This window comes from Phragmites australis, chromosome 23, assembly GCF_958298935.1.
Source record: "Phragmites australis chromosome 23, lpPhrAust1.1, whole genome shotgun sequence".
NCBI lineage: Eukaryota > Viridiplantae > Streptophyta > Magnoliopsida > Poales > Poaceae > Phragmites > Phragmites australis.
Genome location: NC_084943.1, coordinates 4,829,229 through 4,849,625, shown reverse-complemented (window position 1 = coordinate 4,849,625; position 20,397 = coordinate 4,829,229). Strand labels below are relative to the sequence as shown.

Here is a 20,397-nt window from a genome sequence, read left to right as displayed (position 1 = left end):
ATGGCACTGCTAAGTCAGATTATGGCTCATTAAATTTGGCTTGTCGGATCTAGATCCAACGACCCATATCGGAATAACCAAAGGTGTACGGGGGAAACTAATCATGGCCATCCATCTCAAATCGTACGATTAGGAGCTCACCTTCTCTATTTCTGGTACTGGGCGACAACGGCAACTACTTCCCATGGCGGCGCTTGGTCGGAGCTTCGTCGAGATATTCTTGCCCTGCTCAGATTGCTCAGACGAGCGGTAGAAGATGAAGATCGAGCTTCAACGAACTTATTTGAAGAGAATTTGGGCATCGAGGTACTACGCTACGTCTTGGCAACGACGGTGGCTTTGGTTCTCTACGTAGTGGGGGTCCTCTGGTACAAGGCTTGGGACGGTGCGTTAGGGGAAAGACTCAAGGCGAGTTGGGATAGCTCAAGGAGGGCCTTGGGCACCTAATTATGCCCGATCGAGATCAAATTTGAGATTGACATGGTTAGCGTTTTAAGGTGCCAGTGACCTTATCTCAAGCTCGATTAGCACATTTGAATCCCTCCCAATTGGAGATAAGGATCTAATTTGGTTAGAAAGTTCTTGTTCATCCCACTTGCGATCTTCTAGATGGATTCCCCACTTGATCCTAGTCGATCTGGCACTGAGTTCATTGTCGAGCCCCACGTTTTTCCTTTTCAAACGAAGCACAGAGGAGTCCTACCAAAGGTGAAAGATGAGTGGTGACAGACGAAACGGGTTGCATCTCCTCGCGCTCTAATTGGACAGTTCAGCGCGGCTCAACCCAGGAGAGAGGTGAGCAGGAGGGAGAGAGGAGGGGACTGGCTCAGTCGGCTCAGTGTTGATGTAGTCTAGAAAGAAAGAGAGAGCGGGAAGAGAAGATGGGCCAGCTAGGCTGAAAGGAGAGGAGAGAAGGAAGAGGGGTGGACCGCGGGAGGAATTCCGGCCCAATGTAAAGAGGTTTTCCTTTCTTTCCCCTTTTCTATTTCTTTTTTGTATTTATTTTCTGGATTTCTATATACATATGTATGCATATATACTATATATTATTTATCATACACCACAAAATCATACAATCATATATTCAAACCATTATCAAACAATTTAAGAACCTTTTTAATATATATATATATATAATAGGTTTATTTATTTTCTTTTATATAAAATAATTTTTAAAACGTCTCAAATTTGGGCTGGCTTTTTAATATACATAGAAGCCTACTAGATCGCCTATTTCATTTCAATCCACTTTACAAAACTAGACCAAACAAATTCAAAGTCACATCACGATAAATATGTTGATATGGAATCAAGTAAGAACACTTATGGGGGATTTTGCATCGATCCTAGACCCGTGGGGTGGTAAATGCAACTTTTGTGAGGGTATTTGTAACTTGAAGTGACTTTGCAGGGTGTATTTGCAGTTTCTTTATTAAATGAGGGTATTAACATGCCATATGTTAAGATTAACAAATGAGTTTTGATCAAGTTAAAGTAACTTTTTTTGGAGTAATATTGTGTGCCCTGGTTGGTTAGAGAAGATTTTGTCTAGGTTTTTTAAGGCATTTGCCTACTTCTAAGTTGCCTAAGATCTTGTATTGGTCTCAAGTCATTTTTAAGACCGTTATATCTAGATCTAACCACTTAAATCCACCTCATTTTTTAACCTTATCCTCACCCCACCACCCTTGCCCGTCCTTATCACCTAATGTCGCCTCCGATCCAGAAGTCGCCATCGCATCCCTAACTCGATGTTGCTCGATCACCATCACACACGCGGGCTCCCCCCCCCCCTCCATCTCGCCACCAGATTCACCACCACAAGCATTGCCAACTAACTCATCGAAGATTAACCCTCCCCACTGCCGACCCTCCACCACCTTTGCCTACGGCACCCATACTGCTTCGCTGCCATTGCCAAGCCAACCTGCTTCCTGGCATCAACATTCCTCTAAACCACCCGTCTGAAGAGATAAATTCCTACCCCCCAAATCCTAAATCTTTGTACCAAAATCCAAAATCATCCAACCATAATCACAATTTCTTTTCATTTTTTGTGATTGAGATATTTGTAAAATATCAGTCACCTGAGGGCTATCAAAACTACTTTTAGAAGTGACATGGTACACCTATCGACGCTTTATTTGAAGAGAGGGGAGATGGAGTGAAAAACATATCATAGTTGACATTAATTTTGTATGTCAATAGCCTCCTTGATCCTTCGGTTGACACAAAATGTCCTATCTAGTTAGCCTATATTTTTTTTCTTATAGTCATCGTTCTTAAAAAAAACCTCGATCTAAAGTACTCTAATTTTTATATGACTCCTCTAGAAACTAAAAAAAGAGCATAAATATTGCTAAACTAGTTAGTACAAAATTAATTAGAATCAATCTACCACCAACCGACATGTGCTTACTTTTTCAACTACTCACCTTCTTCTCAAATTTCTCTTCTATGATCCTCCAATCTTTATTGCATAACTTTCTATGATGTATTAGAATACCTAAATACCTAAAAGGATAGATACCCCTACAACATCCAAATTGCTGAGAGTACAGTAAACAGGTACCCACAGTAAACACATGCTTGGCAGAAAAGTTGAGCTCAGGTCGTGTGCTTTCACAACAAAACACGTGCATTGCAAGAAAATATGCTATTGACACATCTCTAGTAGTTTCACACTTTAGACAAACCGCTATCGACCACATGACATGCAGAAATTTTCATAAAACAGAAAAAATGAGGAAAAAGAATTTACAAAAGAATAGCTCGCTGTGCATTCTGTCACCTAAAACACAGCAAATGCACCATCAGAAAATAATCTAACAGAAGATCCGTGTCGAACTCCATCATTGCTGGTAATGGGTGAAGCAGATAGGCACGCTTCAGCTCTGTGTCCAGCTTGTGCGCGAAAAGAAACGTGCACACATGGATTGCGACCAATATCCCAAATCTCCTTCGCATTTTGGATGACTGAGTTACTTACATAATTATACAGTTGCACTTGGACTCCAGCTTTGGAGGCTTCATGCTATCAGAATTCCTTGTAATGCCGGAAGAGGAACGTACAGGTGAGGAATCTTTAGCAATATCATCTTTCTCGGTAGTTTCTGTCGTGGTTGTTTCGCCTTCCAATCTTTTCCTTTTGACCTTACGATTTGGAGTCCGTCTGTGAGGCAGCTTTGGTAAACTATCTTCCTTTGGAACAGATTTTCCAACAAATGTAACAGTTGGGAGAATAGACTCAACACATTCCTTCTCGTTTTCCACGGCAATTGTTGCTGCCTTATATGCAAGGTCATGAACAATAGAACTACAGAAGAGAATTGTATCAGTAGCTTCTTCTAATGTGAAGCATCTCTGGATTTGTTTCCTTGGTCCTTCTACTGTCACAGATGATTCTTCTGCAATTTAGAGAGGAATATTATTCTAAATACTTACATTCACCAAAGAACACAAAAATTGCCATTGGTTTTGTGAAGATGCATAACTGTGACAATACACTAGTGTTAGCAACTGTAAAGATGATAGATGCAACAAAGTAGTATTTGGATCAAACAATTTAATATGAATCTGTGCAATCTTTGCACTATAATATGAATTCAGTTTGCAAGAGTGGAAGCATCTAAGGGTGACAGAAATGCCAGAAAGATTAAACATAGATAGCAGTCAGCAGCAACAACCCATGCTTCAGGCGGCCTCCTTGTGGCATGGATTGGGGCTCATTTTATTCGAAATGTCAATCCCTCTGAAAGGGAGAAAGTTCAGTTATAGTAACATGCAGCACGATCCTCTCCCGGTGCAGCTCGATTGGTGCTTAACATCCACTAACTACATTATTAACTTTCCTCGCACCCTCCTTCCTCTCTCAAAGCCCACCTCAGATCATGTTCCCTGCTATGTACAGGTTGGAACAAATATCCCAAGAGCCTAGATTATCAGGTTTGAAAACTTCTGGCCAGATCAGCTGGGCTTCATGGAGATTGTTGCCAATGTCTAGATGGCTCCCGTTAGTGAAACTAACAGTGCAAAGAAGATATCAGCCAAGTTTAAACTGTTGAGGAGAGTCCTCAAGAGACGAAGTAAAAGCCTATATCAATTAAACCTTCTGATCTCTGAGTGCAGCGGCACTCTTATGGCGTTAGACAAAATTGAAGAGGCCAGATCCTTTTTCACCCAAGAGAAAAACTTCAGATTGATCCTCAAAAGGTATATCCTAAAGCTCCTGTATTGCAAAAATGAATATTGGAGGAAAAGATGCGCCATCAAATGAGTGAAGTTTGGTGATGAATGCACTAATTTTTTTCACGCTGTAGCTACTGAACGGTTCAGGAAGAACACAATTACATTGCTTGACTCCCAAGAGGGTAGGCTTGCCAATAACCATGAAGAAAAGGCTGCCGTACTAGCTTTCAAGTCAAGAATGGACTCATCATGTAGTCCAAGTATGCGGTTCAATCTAAATGATCTTGTCAAGTCCTATGATCACCTTGACAGCCTCTCAAATCCCTTTTCCAAGCTAGAAATTGATTTGGTCATCAAAGAAATGCCCTCTGATAAATCATCAGGACCAGATGGCTTCAATGACCTTTTCTTCAAGAAGTGTTGGCTCATTATCAAGGATGACTTTTATTTGCTCTGTGAGGAATTCTACCATGGTTCCATTGACCTGCAGGCCATTAATAGCTCTTTCATCATTCTTATCCAAAAAAATAGCAACCCAGTGGCAGTGAAAGACTATAGGCCTATCTCTTTGCTCAACATCAATCTCAAGTTGATCTTCAAGCTTTTGGCCAATAGGCTTCAGAGAGTGATCATTCCTCTAATCCACAAGAACCAATATGGTTTTATTAAGTCAAGAATTATTCAAGATTGTTTGGCCTGGACTTATGAATACTTACATCAATACCATCACTCAAAAAAGGAGATTGTCATCTAAAACTTGACTTCGAAAAGGCTTTTGACACTATTAAGCATAATGTTATCATCCTCATGCTTGCGCAGCTTGGCTTCAGTTCATGATGGATCAATTGGATGGAGAATATCATGAGCACTGGTTCCTCTGCCGTTTTTCTCAATGAGGCACTAGAGAAAACTTTTAGATGCAGAAGAGGGGTAAGGCAAAGAGACCCCCTCTCACCCTTACTTTTTGTGCTCACAGCAGACCTCCTGCAATATATTCTCAATAAAGCTCACTCCAATGATACTCTCTCTAAGTCTATTCAGATGGCAGTGGATCAAGATTTCCTAATTATTCAGTATGCAAATGGTACTCTGTTGTTCTTAAATGACTCTCAAAAGGAGCTTTTCTGCTTGAAGGCTTACCTAAACTCCTTCACTGCCTCCACCGGACTCAAGGTCAACTTCGATAAATCATGCTTAGTTCCTATCAATATTGATGATGAAAAAGCATCTCAATTGGCTAGTGTTTTTGGCTGTTCCATTGGCAAGCTCCCTTTATACCTTGGCTTGCCTCTCGGGACCACCCATCCAAAAGTTAAGAGCCATTCTCCTCTCATGAACAATGTAGAAAGAAGGTTATCGGCTGTTTCTAACTTTCTTACAATGGCGGGAAGATTGGAAATGGTGAATTCATCTTATCAACCCTTCCAACCTATTCCATGTGCACCCTCAAATTACCTTCTGGAGTCATTCAAAGTATAGACAGAGCTAGAAGACAATGTCTTTAGCGTGGTTTTGACATTAACACTTCTAAGAAACCCCTAGTGGCCTGGAAAAAGGTGTAGGCCAAAAAGAAATGGAGGATTGGGAGTGGTCAATCTCTAGTTGCAGAATGAGGCTCTGCTCTTGAAGCATCTCTTGACCTCCCTTGGGTTCAGCTAATTTGGAATACATATTACGCCAATCACTCAGTGCCCCATGTTGCCAATGATATGGGCTCATTTTGGTGGAGAGACATCTCCAAATTTGTTGACTACTTTCGAGGCATTTCTCGATGCAGCCTTGGCAAATGACGATATGTGCTTCTTTGGTTGGATCTTTGGGATGATGACTTGCTTAAGGATCAGTTGCCTAGACTGTTTTCCTTTGTCAAAAATGAGCATGTCTCAATAGCGGCTTTCAGAGAAAACATGTCAATTCACAGGCACTTTCATATTCCTCTTTCTGAACAGGCCTTCCAGGAGCTCATAGTATCGCTCAGACCAAAACGATGAATGGCACTATATCTAGGGCAATGGAGCATACATAGCAAAGAAATTCTACAACTTCCCTTTCAGAAACATCCAACCTCCACCCCCTTTCAGATGGCTCTGGAAGGCTTCATCTAGCAGGAAACTCTGAACACAAGGAACATTCTAAAAAGGAAGCAACTTAAGATTAAGGGCAACAACTACAATTGTGTCCTATGCTCTAGCAACATTGAAGAAACTGCCTTCCATCTCTTCTTCGCTTGCACCTTAGCGGCCAATTGTTGGTCCTCTATCCAATTGCATTGAGATCTCAATCTTCAATTCTTCATGATGATACAGAAGGCTGCAAATGACTCACATAAGCCTTTCTTTATGGAGATCTTCATTATTGCTACCTGGAGCATTTGGAAGCAGAAAAACAACCTTATCCTAAAAAATATTAGGCCTTCCCTCCCTGGATGGAAGGATTGCTTCAATTCTGAATTTCTTTTACAGTTAAATAGGGTTCATGAGCCTTTGAAATCATTGGTGTCCCTTTGGCTCTCCTCTCTTGTATAGTTTCCTCCTCTCTTCTCCCTCCTGTTCTCTCCTCCTGTACAGTTTTCTTTTTGTGTTCTTTTTAATTTATCACACACACACCACAGTGCGGGTTTCCCCCGCTGTTTTCCTTTCAAAACAACCCATGAAACAAATGCATCAATCAGATAGGTGCATTTAAGAGTAGGAGCTAGGAATTTCATACTTAACAGCTCCCATGCTCAGTGTGCACAGAAATAGTAGAACAGTATGGCAAAAAAAAAAAAAAAAAACTCACGAAGATGTTCTTTGAACCAAATCACTTAGAAATTACCCCACACATGATGTAAATTTCACACATTAAAGATATTTTTATGCATGGCCCCTTGCCTGAAATGATGACACACCACTTGAACTGACTACTTACTTAATACCAGAACTACGTCCATCTTGGGCTTTTTCTTTCTTTGGTTCAAAGAATAAATCATATCCACAAAAATGATCTTAGATATAAAATATCAGCTCATTCCGAACCACAAAAACTATGTCCCAGACAAGATAAATAGAGGGTCAATGCATGGATAAAGCAAGTAACACAAGTAACAGATATACATGAGCTTTGAAACAGGCAGAACTCTTGGAGGTGGAAAAGAGAATATGGAAATTCATACCATCATTAAGAAGTTTCATTATGTTAGTTTCTGGTTCAGGAACCAACACATCCTCCTCGGAGATGGCAGACATGCAACAATCATCCAATCTGTTTTCCTCATTTGAGTCCTGAACTGCTTCGGACTGCACTTGAATATTATCAAAGTTGTTCTCATCGATTGGGGATTCTCGCGCGCCACTTGTATAGCACTGACTGATGGCAGAAGTATCCTCTTCAGTTCTTGGTATGCAACTTTCCTCTGGAGTTGAAGACTCTCGGATATCACTTGGCATTTCGGTATCCGACAAACACATATTTGTACTGAAATGATCATTGTCAGCCATCCTGACAGTACTATGGTTCTCAATTATTGCATCTCCTTCTACCTCGCTTACAAAGCTTGAGGTGTTCAAGTCAACAAGGCTGTTGTCATTGACAATAGCCTGTGCAGCAGAAGAACATTCCATAGCACTTGACAAAGCATCCTTACAAGAACCATCATGTTCTTCTGAAGAGATCACTGTTCTTGAAGCACTGCTTTCTAAAATGTCAATTGGGAAACAAGTACCTCCTATTGCATTGCTCTGAGGGCAAAGTGAAGCTGAAGAACTACTAATTGACATATCTGACACAGAAGCAATGCTTTGATGACTCATAGTACTGCTTATCTGAGACTTTTCGAAGTCACCCCTCTTACCGCTCCTAAGGCGCTCAAAACATATTACTGATTGCCTTGAAGACCCAAGATCACTGGAAGAAGCAGCTGAAGAGCTGTCCCTTCCATAGCTACGCTTCATAATATTGACACCATCTCTCGCATAATAGGGTTCCGAACAAAGCATATTTATAGGAGTCAGGGCCCTCCCTTCTACGACAGGCCATTTGTTGCTGTTTGACCTCTGGAGTAACAGTACTGATATCCCAGTACCCTCAGTACTTTCAAGCATAGGGCTTAGATATGCAGTTGATCCCAATTGATGAAAATTATCACTGGTCACAGTTTCACAGACAGGTTCATTACATTGGGATAATCCATGATTGTGGTTGTCCATTGGGTCCCTGAAAAGGTCGTGCTCCACAGATGTTGGTTCGGTTTGTTGGCGGTCATTTCCACTAGATTGAATGTTGCTATTAGCAAGTGAGGAGTCTCCAACAACTGGCTTTATATGTTCTGCATGATTCTTTCCTTCCTGCCCCAGTAACATTTCCTCAGCTGTGTCTGCCATTGAGTGAATAAGAGGGCACTTATCCAGGCAATCAGTGTGAGGTTCATTGTTCACTAGTTGATGATCAAGAGATACTTCTCTGCTATAGCCTACACAATCTTGGGCTATAAGAGGATCATATGCAATGTAAGGTTTAAAATTGATAGTTTTATCATCCTGCTGGTCTGCTTCTTCAATACTTTGTACAATAGGATCAGTAAAGATGTTCCCAACCTTTGAAGTACATTCATCGCAATAGTCAGCTTCTTCATCCACATCCATCACATTGAAGAACTTTCCACATCTTGGGCAAGTTGCAGTTTTATCAGAGCCAACCTGAGAACTATTAGCAGCGCTGCATAAAGACCGATAAGGTGTTTTGCTACCTTCCATGTCAAAGTCCTGTCTGTCACTTTCTAGATATTTTCCTGTGATAGGGGAGTTATCCGTATATTTCGTGCTCATCTCAGGAATGTTTTCTTCATTAAGCTCATCCAATTTATCAAACATAAATATGTCCTCATGACCTCGACAGCTATCATCTGCTTCCCATTCACCAACCAAATCATGTTGCTCTTGGTTGCCATCCATGCAAGAGCCAAAAGTGGCACAATGGCTAGAGCTTGCATTGCTGTTAGTTGTCAACAAGGAATTGTGTGAGGACATAGGCCTGCGCACATTATTTCCTTTGCCAGCACCAAATGTGCTGGCAGGTACACATGATAGAAGTGGTCGAAACCTATCTTGAGGAGCTTTGCGATGATCCTGGAAAGGGATATCATATATCTCATCTTAGTTTCATATTTCAACTTGAAAATATCTAGATTACAATAAACAGAAGTACAGTGTTGATTTGCAGTAAAAGCACACCCGCTGCAGCATTCAAATAAAACTATGCAACAATCACCATGTCAACGTAGTTTTTACTAGAAGTTAGAAATGAATCATTTGCATAAGGTGCCAAGTATCTACAACACAAAAGAAATGCACCAGATGACCAAAATCAAGTCTAAAGAAAAACTAATGTATGTATAGTGTCTCAATTTAAAAAATGAATTACCAATTACATATAATGCTAATATGCAAGACACGAGGAAATAATCCACCATTGTTACATAAAAGCAGAGGAATGCTTACCATCAACCAAACTGCAGAGTCAAATGACCGCTTTGGGGCAGGACTAGGGGAGAAATTTTTGGACAGATTCTTTGATGCTGCAATAGTTCTGGTCTTCATCACAGCCAAGCTCTTTTTTACAGCTGGGCTACTGGAGTAGCTAATTGGTACAGACTGCATAGAGTCCAGATCATCTTCCCCAGATGATGTTGCGGAAGCTTTGCTGTAAGAGCTCATACGATCCCGCTCAATACTGTGAGATGAACTGGCTCTTCTAGATGGAGTAGGAGACATTGATTGTCTCCTACCTCTTGAACCCGTGTCTAGTCTATTGAAAGACGAAGGGGATCCACCCCTTGAACGGGATATTGGACGATCTGGTAGAGATGTGCGAAGGTTCGAAGGTGCATCAAAAGGGAAACCGGGAACATTTGATTGCCATCCATGAAATTTTGGAGAAGAAGATCTGCGATCAGCTTTCACTGGCGAAGCTCCTCTTGTTCCATTCAAAGTTGGGCCATTTGACCCAGTACTCATCCTTCTTGAGGCAGGACTTGGAGACCTTCGTGGAGGTGTTAATGTTTTAGCAGCCGGAGGGGTTGAAGATCTCCGTGGTGGCGTAGGTGGTTGAAGAACAAGTGGTGGACTTGAGCGGGAAGCTGAACTAGATGGTCTTGTCCTTGACACAGAGCGTGGTGACGGGCTAAGCCTACTAGGGCTTGCACTGCTTCTTCTGGACCCTTGAGTATTATCCATCTGAATGTCAATAGAATAGAATCAAATTGATAGATAAAGGATGCAACCTGATATAGTTCTTGGAAGAAAATCTTCTGGACATAAGCACTCACCGTAGATGACCTCAAAATTTGTATGGGCTTGCTCTGAGTTCTGCCCCTAGAAACCTGAGTGATGGACTGGTCTTCTTCATCATCCAATGAACGAAATAGTGGAGTTTCCGGAGGAGCTAACAACCTGTTAATAGGAAAAATAGATGGTGGTCAAGTCATTGCTCGCTGCCAAGCTATAAATGCTGGATAGAAGTACAAGCACAGGAAGTATGAACAGAGCCAGAAATTCATTAATTAAATTTGATTTTGAGTAAGGTAAACTACATAGGCATCACGATACAGAGCTATGCTATGAATATTTCTGAGCAATGATCCTCTGATAACAAGAGTGAATGGGTGGTTAGCATCATAGTTACCCATCCAAAGCAGTACATCAATAGTAGGTAACTAACTATGTCATCATTTACATTCTTCAAAGTCCAAATGTAATAATTTTGGCATTTTTGCAATGATATTCCATGTTTTCCTTGATGACAATAATCGTGTTTAGCTGTTATGAACTACTTAATACAGAACATCAAATGGGATGCATACAGAAAGTCACGAAGCGAGATTTTAATAATTCATACTATCATATGAAGTTGCCATAAATCAAGAAAGAACAGCATTAAAAATACCGATTTCTTAACTTACATTCGTCAAGAGTGTTTAGTGACCAATAATTAAGTTATTAGTATTTAAAGATTTGCCCTTTTCTCCTTCAGTGCAACAAAAGATTGAAACAGAGCTACAGGATAACCATGCGAGTTTTTTTCTTTTCTTGAAGCAACAACCTCATGAGTTGTGACCAAATTCGAATGAAAATCTAAGTAGTTGTCACACCCGTGTTCTCTTGGAAGGAAAAATAAATAAAAAAAAAAATCTCTCTCTCTCTCTTTCTCTCTCCCCGTGACCCGGCGCCGCTCCTTGCTCTGCGCCGCGCCACGCCGCGCCGTGCTGTCTTGTCGCTGCGCGTCACAGGCAATCCTCGTGCCCACGCCGTCGCTCCTCCTATAAAGATGAACAGTACCACACCTCTCCCTCACCTCCACTGCCTCCCTCCCTTCCTCTCCGAAGCCGCCGCCGCCATCGCTCCGAAGCCACCGCCGGTGAGCTCCACCATCTTCCCCTCTCTCTCCCTTCCCCCCAGAGAAACATACCTTAGCCGCCTTGTTTGACAACACCAGCCGCCGCTTCTTCGCCGTCGCCGGCCGACGCCCTCGCCCCGTCCCCCACCCGGGCCGGATCCGGCCACCGCCGCCTTGCTCCGCCCGCCGCAGTCCTCCATCGACGTGCCACTGCCGTTCACCGTCGCCCCGTCGCCTCTCTCCCTCCTGCCCTCTCGCTCTCCCCGTCAATCTGCCGGGCCAACTCCCCTCTCTCCCCCTTATTTCTCTCTCTCTCTCTCCCTCACTGACAGGTGGGCCCGGCCGAGCCCCCGAGCCGAGCCGACCCCGAGCCGAGCCGATTCCAAAACCGGAATATTCCAGTTATATTCTCCTTTTCCTTTTTCCTGATTTTCTCTCCTGGCAAAACTTCCGAAGTCCATTTCTCCTCCGTCCTAACTCCGTTTTTCGACGAGTTTTTAATATAATCATTTGATTGATTGTTTATGTGTGCGCTTTTGTCGTATGTTGCGTTTGTTAGAGGAAGGCGCGTTCGAGGAAGACCCAGAGGATCCGGAGTTTGAAGAAGGAGCGGATGAGGACTTCAACGAAAGCAAGTCTTACACCGTTGATCATGTTGATCCTATGTTTTTAAATACAACCCGTAGAGCCATTTCAAATTATAGGGATATGCATGCTTAAGTTAATGACTATAATTTTAAAGAATATGTTAATATAGTTATGACCTAGCTTGTTTATACCATGCCTTGATATTGTCACCTTTATTCTGTTAAAACCCTAGAAGGTCCCCAACATCAACTATAATGATTGTTTGGATGAATGCTTATTTACTAGCATACTTAGGATTGTTTTGTTCAAAAGAAAGAATCAGGATATTTACATATGTTAATCATGCATTTTCAAAAATGTGAAGTGTTGTGTGCTTGGTGTGTGCGCGTGTGAGATTTGTATTTCTGGAGAACTCTAGTGTATTGTTGACAGGGGGTGAGTAAGGTACCCCACAAAGGTGGGAACTACCTTAGAGCAAGGTTCGTTTTTGTGGTGTTCTTGCTGGGAGACATTTGTCTCAGTCGTATAAGAACCGGTTCGCTATAACATCCTATCTAGTATCCAATCGTATAAGCACATGATCTGAATGGGTAGGACTTGACCCAACCCCTCCAACTTAGTTCGGTACCCACTCGGAGGCTGGTAGTGGCAATGGGGACCAGGAGAAGATTTGGGTAGTACGTAGCCCAAGGTCCGGCTGGTGATATTGTTAAGGCTATATCAGAGCCTTGGGATTGCTAAGTGGTCCTTCCTGTGGATCTTCAAAGGCCCCTGGTATCTTAGTACCCTATGGGTGAATATTGTGACTACGTTGTGAGGTCGTTGCGTCTCGTCATGATAGTTTCACCAGTTGCTAAGGTTGGAGTCTATACATATCTTGTAAGTAAAGTGTACAACATCTGCAGAGTGTTAAATCTATCCGGATAGCTGTGTCCTCGGTAAAGGACATGCTATGGTTTGATCACAATAATTAGCTTTTCGGCGTGAGTACCTCCTTGGCGTGTGAGTGGGCAGTGTGCTCGTGTTTTCAAAAAGGGTTGACTATGTGCCTTGAGTATTCTGGACTGTGTGTCCACCGATAAAAGAAGTGTGGGAACTGGTGGGATGGAAGTATCTCCCCCAGGACCGACGACCCCCATAAGCTCGACTTATGTGTTATCCTCAAAAATGCTTTTAAGATAGTCATTGCAACATGTATACCATTTGAAACAAGACAAAGTAACACGTGCAATCAAGTGTGCATACCACTCATAATCATTTTTATCACCATCCACGTTAAGCAAATCATGGCTTTCTCCACGTGCAGGAATGTTAACACCAAGCTTGACTTCAGGGAAATAGCTCAATTTAGCTGAAGGGTAGAAAGAAGAAAATGAAAAAGAAAACGATAAGTAACAAAGACAAATAAATAATACTATCTTATAAAGGGGAGGAGGATGGCATTTGTAAGCATTACCTATCGACTCATCAAAATCCTCTGACGGTTCCAGTAAGAAGTTCTCCCTCTCAACTTTCTGCATATCAGAGAACAAAATGAGTTCATCATCCTTTGGTTTCGCAGGCAGCCCACTTCCAAAACTGTTGATCCTCTTGTGATTATCCCGTGCCAGAGATCTCCTCGGTGAGGGTGATGGCGGCATTTTCTCTGACCTTTTAGCCTCTCTAAGTGCTACTACAATCCTTCTCTCTGAGACGGTAGAATGCAGTCAAATTCCATCAAAATCAAGTGGAACAGATATCATGACCTGCAATACAATGCAGTGTCATTGAACAACTGGACAAACCCAAAGTCCCAAAATGCACCAAAACAAAAGGAAAAACTTATGAAAGCTATAGAAAAAAGGATAGCACAATATACATAAACGGCAAAGGAATGAACAGAAATAAAAAACATCGTTCCATCATGAATTACCCAAAACAGCAATCCATCACACCACCATCTGAAATAATCCACCCAATTGCACCCACGAAGCTAGCATACGTAAACAGAATAAACCAACCAAAATGCCCCAGAAAGCACACAAAAAGTAGAAGCTATCGTTGTTTCTCCCACTCAAAGTACCCAAACTGCCGAATCCGTCACATCTAGATGAAACCATCCACCCAACTGGAACAAAATAGCTCACATAATGACGAGTTCCTGGCATCCAACTTTACTATTTTACAATCAACAGCACATCTTATTGCATCAAATGAACCAAAGAAACACCCCTCAGATAAGTCTCCCAAAAAGTCCACAACAATCAGTCAAGGAGTTCCTCAAAGAAGCATATGAACAACAAAAGTGTCTCCAGAATAATAAAATGGCGCATCCAATTAAACTATGAGCAGACAAAGGTCCCAAATTTACTCTTTTGACAATTGACACAACATTTAATGCCCTCCGCCACCCCGTGTTACAGCTAAATCACCAAGCCAATTGGAGGACATCACATTGCAGACGACGACAATCAGTACGATTCAGTCAAAATTAGACCATACGGAAATCAAGCAGCAAAATTTGAGCCAAAACTCGACCTTGTAACACTTCTCCATGAGCCTAAACACGAAATTGCATCACTCATATCGCAAAACATAGCCCCCCACATGGCAAAGTAACACACGAGCCAGGACTGATCAACTGAATCAACAATAAGGAGTAAAAAGGACGCACACCAGATCGATGCCTAATAGAACAAACAATTGAATACCGAATCTAGTGACCACAGAAGCACAATACGAGCTCAATTCTACTCTTTTCCCCCAGAGAACACCAGCAAACAGCAACGTACTCCCAAAACCACATTCCAGCACATCCTGAGCGAAAAAAAATGCTCGAAATCTGATAGCACCGAATTGGACCCAGAAGCTAGCAGCATACGAAAACCAACCCGAAAAATCATCTAAAACGCCACCAATTCCACGGAAAATCCAACTGCCGTGTCCCGCATTCCCCCTCTCGGCGCACACACACAAAATCAAGAACAAGATCACCACCTCAAACTGACAAAAAAAGGGAAGAAGAGCAGCAGTTCAGGACGCCACTCCACGCACCCGCATTCCACCAACCGGCGGCCCCCAGTCCACCGGGGACGCAGCTCACCGGCCTCGCCGGCCACGCGCCCCTCGATCTCCCGCCGCGGGCGCGAGCCCCGAGGCAGATCCGGCCGGGCCTGGGCCAGGCCTAGTCCCGCCGCGCGCTCCTCTACTCCTGCGCTCGCCCCTCAGCTTCCGCACTCCATTGCGCACTCGCACCTGCGCCGCGAGAGGGGGGTGTTGCCGCGGGGAGAGGCAAAGCGGGCTCGCTTCGGTTGCTGGTTGCTGCCTGCTGCCTGCGTCGTGCGCTCGCTGGAGGAGAGGGGGAGGTGGTGGACTGGGGAAGAAGTGGTTTTGCCTCTTTTTTATTTCTTTTAAATTATTTTTGTTGGCCTAATTTCCTTTTTGGTGTTTTTGGAGTTAAGAAATGGGAAGATGGATTAGTTGAGGATTAGGGTGAGGTGGAATGATATGCTATGGGCGATCATATTACGATTTTGCCCTTGAAGAGAGTGAGAATTAATAGACTGGGTTTCTTTTCTGTTTCGGTTAAAGAGCCAACTAGGGCTAGTAATGGGTAGAATCGAGTTTGAGTGGAGTAAAATTATGTCTGACTCAAAATCCGTCAGTATCAATCTGATTTGGAGAAAACTGGTATCGAATCTGCATCCACCAGATTTTCACTCTCCAATCTACATCTCTCTCAGCAGCCCGCCAGTGGAGACGGAGGCACCGAGCGGTGGTTGTTGCACAGGGCGAAGGCAGGGGCGTGTGGTGGCGGTGGTAGTGGGGTGACAGTGGTAGCAGCGTGTGGTGGAATAAGGCAGCCACGACAGCGTGAGGGGCAGCGTGGGTCGACGACAGCAGTGCAGGATCTAAATCACGGAGCTAGGGACCAACACGCATCTGACCGAAAGTCCAAATCAGAGAGAGAGAGGAGTGTTGGGCTGATAGATGGGCTAGGTGAAAAGTAGAAATTAAATGATCCATACAAGATTTCACGAGTATCCAACCCAATTTGACCCATATGCGAATTCAAAAACCTAAGCCCGACTTGACCTATTTTGGTATCTGATCTGTCAGACCTCTAGGTGAAAATTTATACCCGAACTCGAACCCGTTAGGCGTAGAACCCACAGGTTTTAGAGCTTACGGGTCCAATTGCTAGCCCTAGAGCCAATTGTATAGTGAAGTGGCTAATTTAGGAAATACTTTTTTATTATTACTATTATTATTTCAAATTTTGGTATTGTAACTTTGCAAAATAAGGTTACACAAGTCCGGTATTTTGATAATCGGTTAGTAGTCATGGCTTTTCCAATCCTTAGTCCATTTCTGCGCGGAAGTTGCTAACACGCGCTGACTCCTCTCTTCTTTTCTTTTCTTTTTGAAAGAAAAAAATACTCATCTATAAATAGTGCAAGTATATTGTTTTTCAAAAAAAAAAAAAAGTCATGGAGCCCTATTTTCTGAAAATAAAACAAGTTGTATGAACAAATGGTCAAGTATAAATGTCCAATTAATCAATACAGTTACTCTAGTACTATCATATGAATTCAGCATATCAAATAGGTCACAACTCGTAAGTCATGAATAGTAAAAGTGTAAAACCCGGGCTACGGCATACCTCAATATTCACCAAAAAGAACCTATATATCTCAGGGTGTTTTCCAGGAAAAAAATATCTCAGAGTGTGACGCTCACAATATAAATGCATATAAATATTGCCCAGGCACTATAATATTTCCCATCTGCATCCAACAGTTTTTTAATTTTCTAAAGGATAACTACTCGTTTGATATATATATTAGCAGTACTGTACCTAACACCAACCGTTGGCGATCAGCAGTTGGATTAAGACTAGCACGCCACCAACCAGCTCGCTTGTCCGGCTCCCTTGAGTATTGGCAGCGTCCCTGACAGCAGCCAATCCTGTGGGGCCCACCTTGTCATGTACAAAGTAGGCTACAGGCTAATCCATGCTGTCTAACTGCGACAGGAATATATGCTGTCTTGACCTGGGCTTCCTCCTCTCTTCTCCGACAGAGATGCTACGCCACCGGCTCAACTCCGTGCTGCAAATTCTTCACTGGTGTACTTGTGCTAACTTTAAAGAAAAAGGAAAAAAAAACACTTCAGTAGAATACAATAATCATCATGAAAAAGAAAAGAATTTTTGAAAGATCAATATGGAGGATAAATCTAGACAACATCGACAGGACTTTTAAATCTCTTGACAATCATGCAACCCTATCTTGGTTTCCACATAACCTAACCTTTATTCGCTTGTTGTTCTTATCCAATGCTTTTATCTGAACTATCAGCCATCTCTTCGACAGGTCAGATTGTTATACATGTATAGTAGGGACTCATAGCTTGGGCCATTAGTAAAATAAACAAACGAATACGCCATTTTCCACCCGTGAAAATAGAATAATTTGTCATTTTTTTTGCCTTTTCATTTCAAAAGGGCATCTTTCTCTTTGTTTTGGACCATCCCATTTCAAAAATAGAGAATTCACCCTTACAGCTTGAAGTTAACCCCCTAAACTTCATGATTGCTTGTGAGATGACTATATATATACGGCGAGTTTATTCTACTTCTAGGCATAACAGTGAACTACGTTGTGTCACTCTTAGTTGCTGGAGTCACTTTCACACTACCATAGTTACGACTAAAAAACTAGTCAGTTACGACGGCACATATAGGTGAGTTATGATCACATGATAAAAAATGTATAATTACGAGAAGTATTGTTCCTCAGTTACAACTAAGAAAATAGTCTGCTATGACAGAACAGATAGTTGAGTTACGATCACATAACAAAAAAAGTCAGTTACGATAGCAACTATAATACTTTTTGGATCGTAACTGCGGTGTGCACAAAGGTGACTCAGTTGCGATCACAGTTACGACTAAGAAAATAGTCAGTTACGACAGCACATGCAGTTGAGTTATGATCACATGACAAAAAAGTCAGTTACGATAGCAACTATACTGTTTTTTGGATCGTAACTGAGGGTGTACGTAGAGATGATCCAGTTACGATCACATAACAAAAAAGTGCATAATTACGACTAGATAATGTACTCAGTTACGATCATATATATTTGTAGTAACTAATCTATCTTATGAGTCATAACTATACTATTTTTTAATCATAATTACAGGATTACGCAACAGTGAACTACAGTGCGGTTAGGCACATTATATATATATATATATATATATATATATATATATATATATATATATATATATATATATATATATATATAGGACACCTATTCTATACTCCTAGGAGTATGTACTCCCACATGCAATATACCACCTAAACAAACACTTTATACTCTTTTATCATTTTTAGTATACTCTAATACTAATTCTAAGATACTCCAATATGAGTTGTATGAAAAAAAATTCAATGTTAGCCTTTCATTTTTACTATATACTCTTTTTTATACATAAAAGAAGTATATACGCAAATTAAGATAAAAATCATGGAATTTCATAAAAATTTTCGTGGGATTTGTATTGTAGTATCTTATAATTACTAATGAAGTATATTTAAAATGATAAAGAAGTATAACTCATGTGTAAAAGTGGTATATGAGAGATGGAAGTACATACACCCAGAAGTACATACTAGTTTTCCTATATATATATATATATATATATATATATATATATATAAACACACCACAGTTCCCTCACCTTAATGGACGTGGACCAATTCGACTTTCATGCTTTCAGTTACGCAACGGTAAAAGGTAACCTACCAACTTCTCGTTTAGGTGCACAGGGCACAAACCTAAAACAACGAAACACTTGACTAGCAAGTTATATATAATGGTCACCTTCGTCTCCACCGAACATATCCCTTTGTGGTCCTATTCTTTAAGAATTGCTCTTGTGTAATTGAATAGTATGTCAAAACAAATTAAATAACAAAGCTCATAGGTCCCAGATATTTCGTTCCATTTGAGCAGCCGAACGAGGATTAAAACACAGAAAAATACAAAAGATATGTGAGCATTTTGTAGATCTTTAATATTAAGCTCACCCCGATTCCACGTTGGAGAAGAGGAGAGAGGCTTAGTTGCTATATATCCCTGACGGGAGGTATATTTGAGGCATTTGTGGCTAGATTTACTAGATCAACGATTAGCAAATAAAAAAACTCGAGGTTTTGATGTCGTGATTTACTTATTGGCTTTTTGAAAGCTCTCCTATTTTTTAGTTTATTAAGTATTGTAAAGACTACACGCAAGACTATCGAAATACTTGATATTACTTACATAAATGAGCTTGGTTGCCGGCTCTAAAACTACATTCTCTACCGGTTTTGAAACGGATAGGGATAGTCTCCGACTATCATTGCCAGCTCAGGGATCGGCAATGAATGAATTATCATTGCCGACTAAAAGCTTCAGCCAGCAGTGGTAGTCCCCGACACTACAACAAAAAGGGTCAACAATGCCAGTTGAAAATTGCTATTAGTGCCGGTTTTATAGCCGACACTGTATAGTCAACACTGATAGTCGAGAGATATCAATGTCGGCTTAACAACCGGCACTGTTGAGGTTTTTCAGAAAATGAAAACAAGAAAAAGGACCAGCAAATGAGCCGGCTCGATGCATTTAGGTGGAGCCCGCTGCTACCCCACATCAAAGCCTGTCCAACACAAGAAAACACGGGGCACCCTATGACCGATCTTAACGGCGGTCAATACACAGATGACTAGCTAGAGCACACATGGAACATGGACGACAACATCAACTGGGAGCCAAATCACCAGCGAGCAAGCACCTCGGCCGGTGACAGAACAACAACAGTGCACACATGTATGCACCAGCCAGCTACCAGCACAGAATACATAGCGATAAAGGATCACACTAGCCGGCTAAAACGGAACAACAAGGCGCCACCATGCTAGCCATCCGGACACACCGACCAACTATCAGAACGGCGGTGGCCTACCAGTGGTGCACGCGCACCAGCGCAACGGTAACCCACACATTAGCAAGCATGACGGACAGAGAGAGAAAGCCCACAAGAACATAGACACCTCAATGATGGCAGATAACACACGCACACACCGGAACCCTGAATCACTTCAATGATGGCGCATAACACACGCACATGTCGGAGCATACCTGGCATCGCTTCAACGGCGACGGATACTCGCAAGCAACGTGGATCTTCGACCCTAGTGAGATCCATGGCTGGATCTG

The 20,397-nt window shown here is 41.9% G+C and overlaps 1 protein-coding gene across 4 annotated transcripts; it reads right to left on the bottom strand.

Moving 5' to 3' along the window:
- Nucleotides 1-2,610: 2,610 nt before the first annotated feature.
- Nucleotides 2,611-15,554, bottom strand: LOC133905899 (uncharacterized). Of its 4 annotated transcripts, none has more exons than XM_062347696.1 (7): nt 15,018-15,554; nt 13,604-13,892; nt 13,393-13,498; nt 10,493-10,616; nt 9,666-10,400; nt 7,343-9,293; nt 2,611-3,407 (listed from the first exon to the last, which is right to left on the bottom strand). In XM_062347696.1, exons 2-7 carry the CDS (start codon nt 13,785-13,787, stop codon nt 2,986-2,988), a joined length of 3,522 nt encoding a protein of 1,173 aa, XP_062203680.1. In that variant the 5' UTR covers nt 13,788-13,892; nt 15,018-15,554; the 3' UTR covers nt 2,611-2,985. The 4 variants fall into 4 exon arrangements, with proteins under 4 accessions (XP_062203680.1, XP_062203678.1, XP_062203679.1 ...); XM_062347694.1 differs by having other exon boundaries at nt 15,124-15,554; XM_062347695.1 differs by having other exon boundaries at nt 15,181-15,554.
- Nucleotides 15,555-20,397: the final 4,843 nt, after the last annotated feature.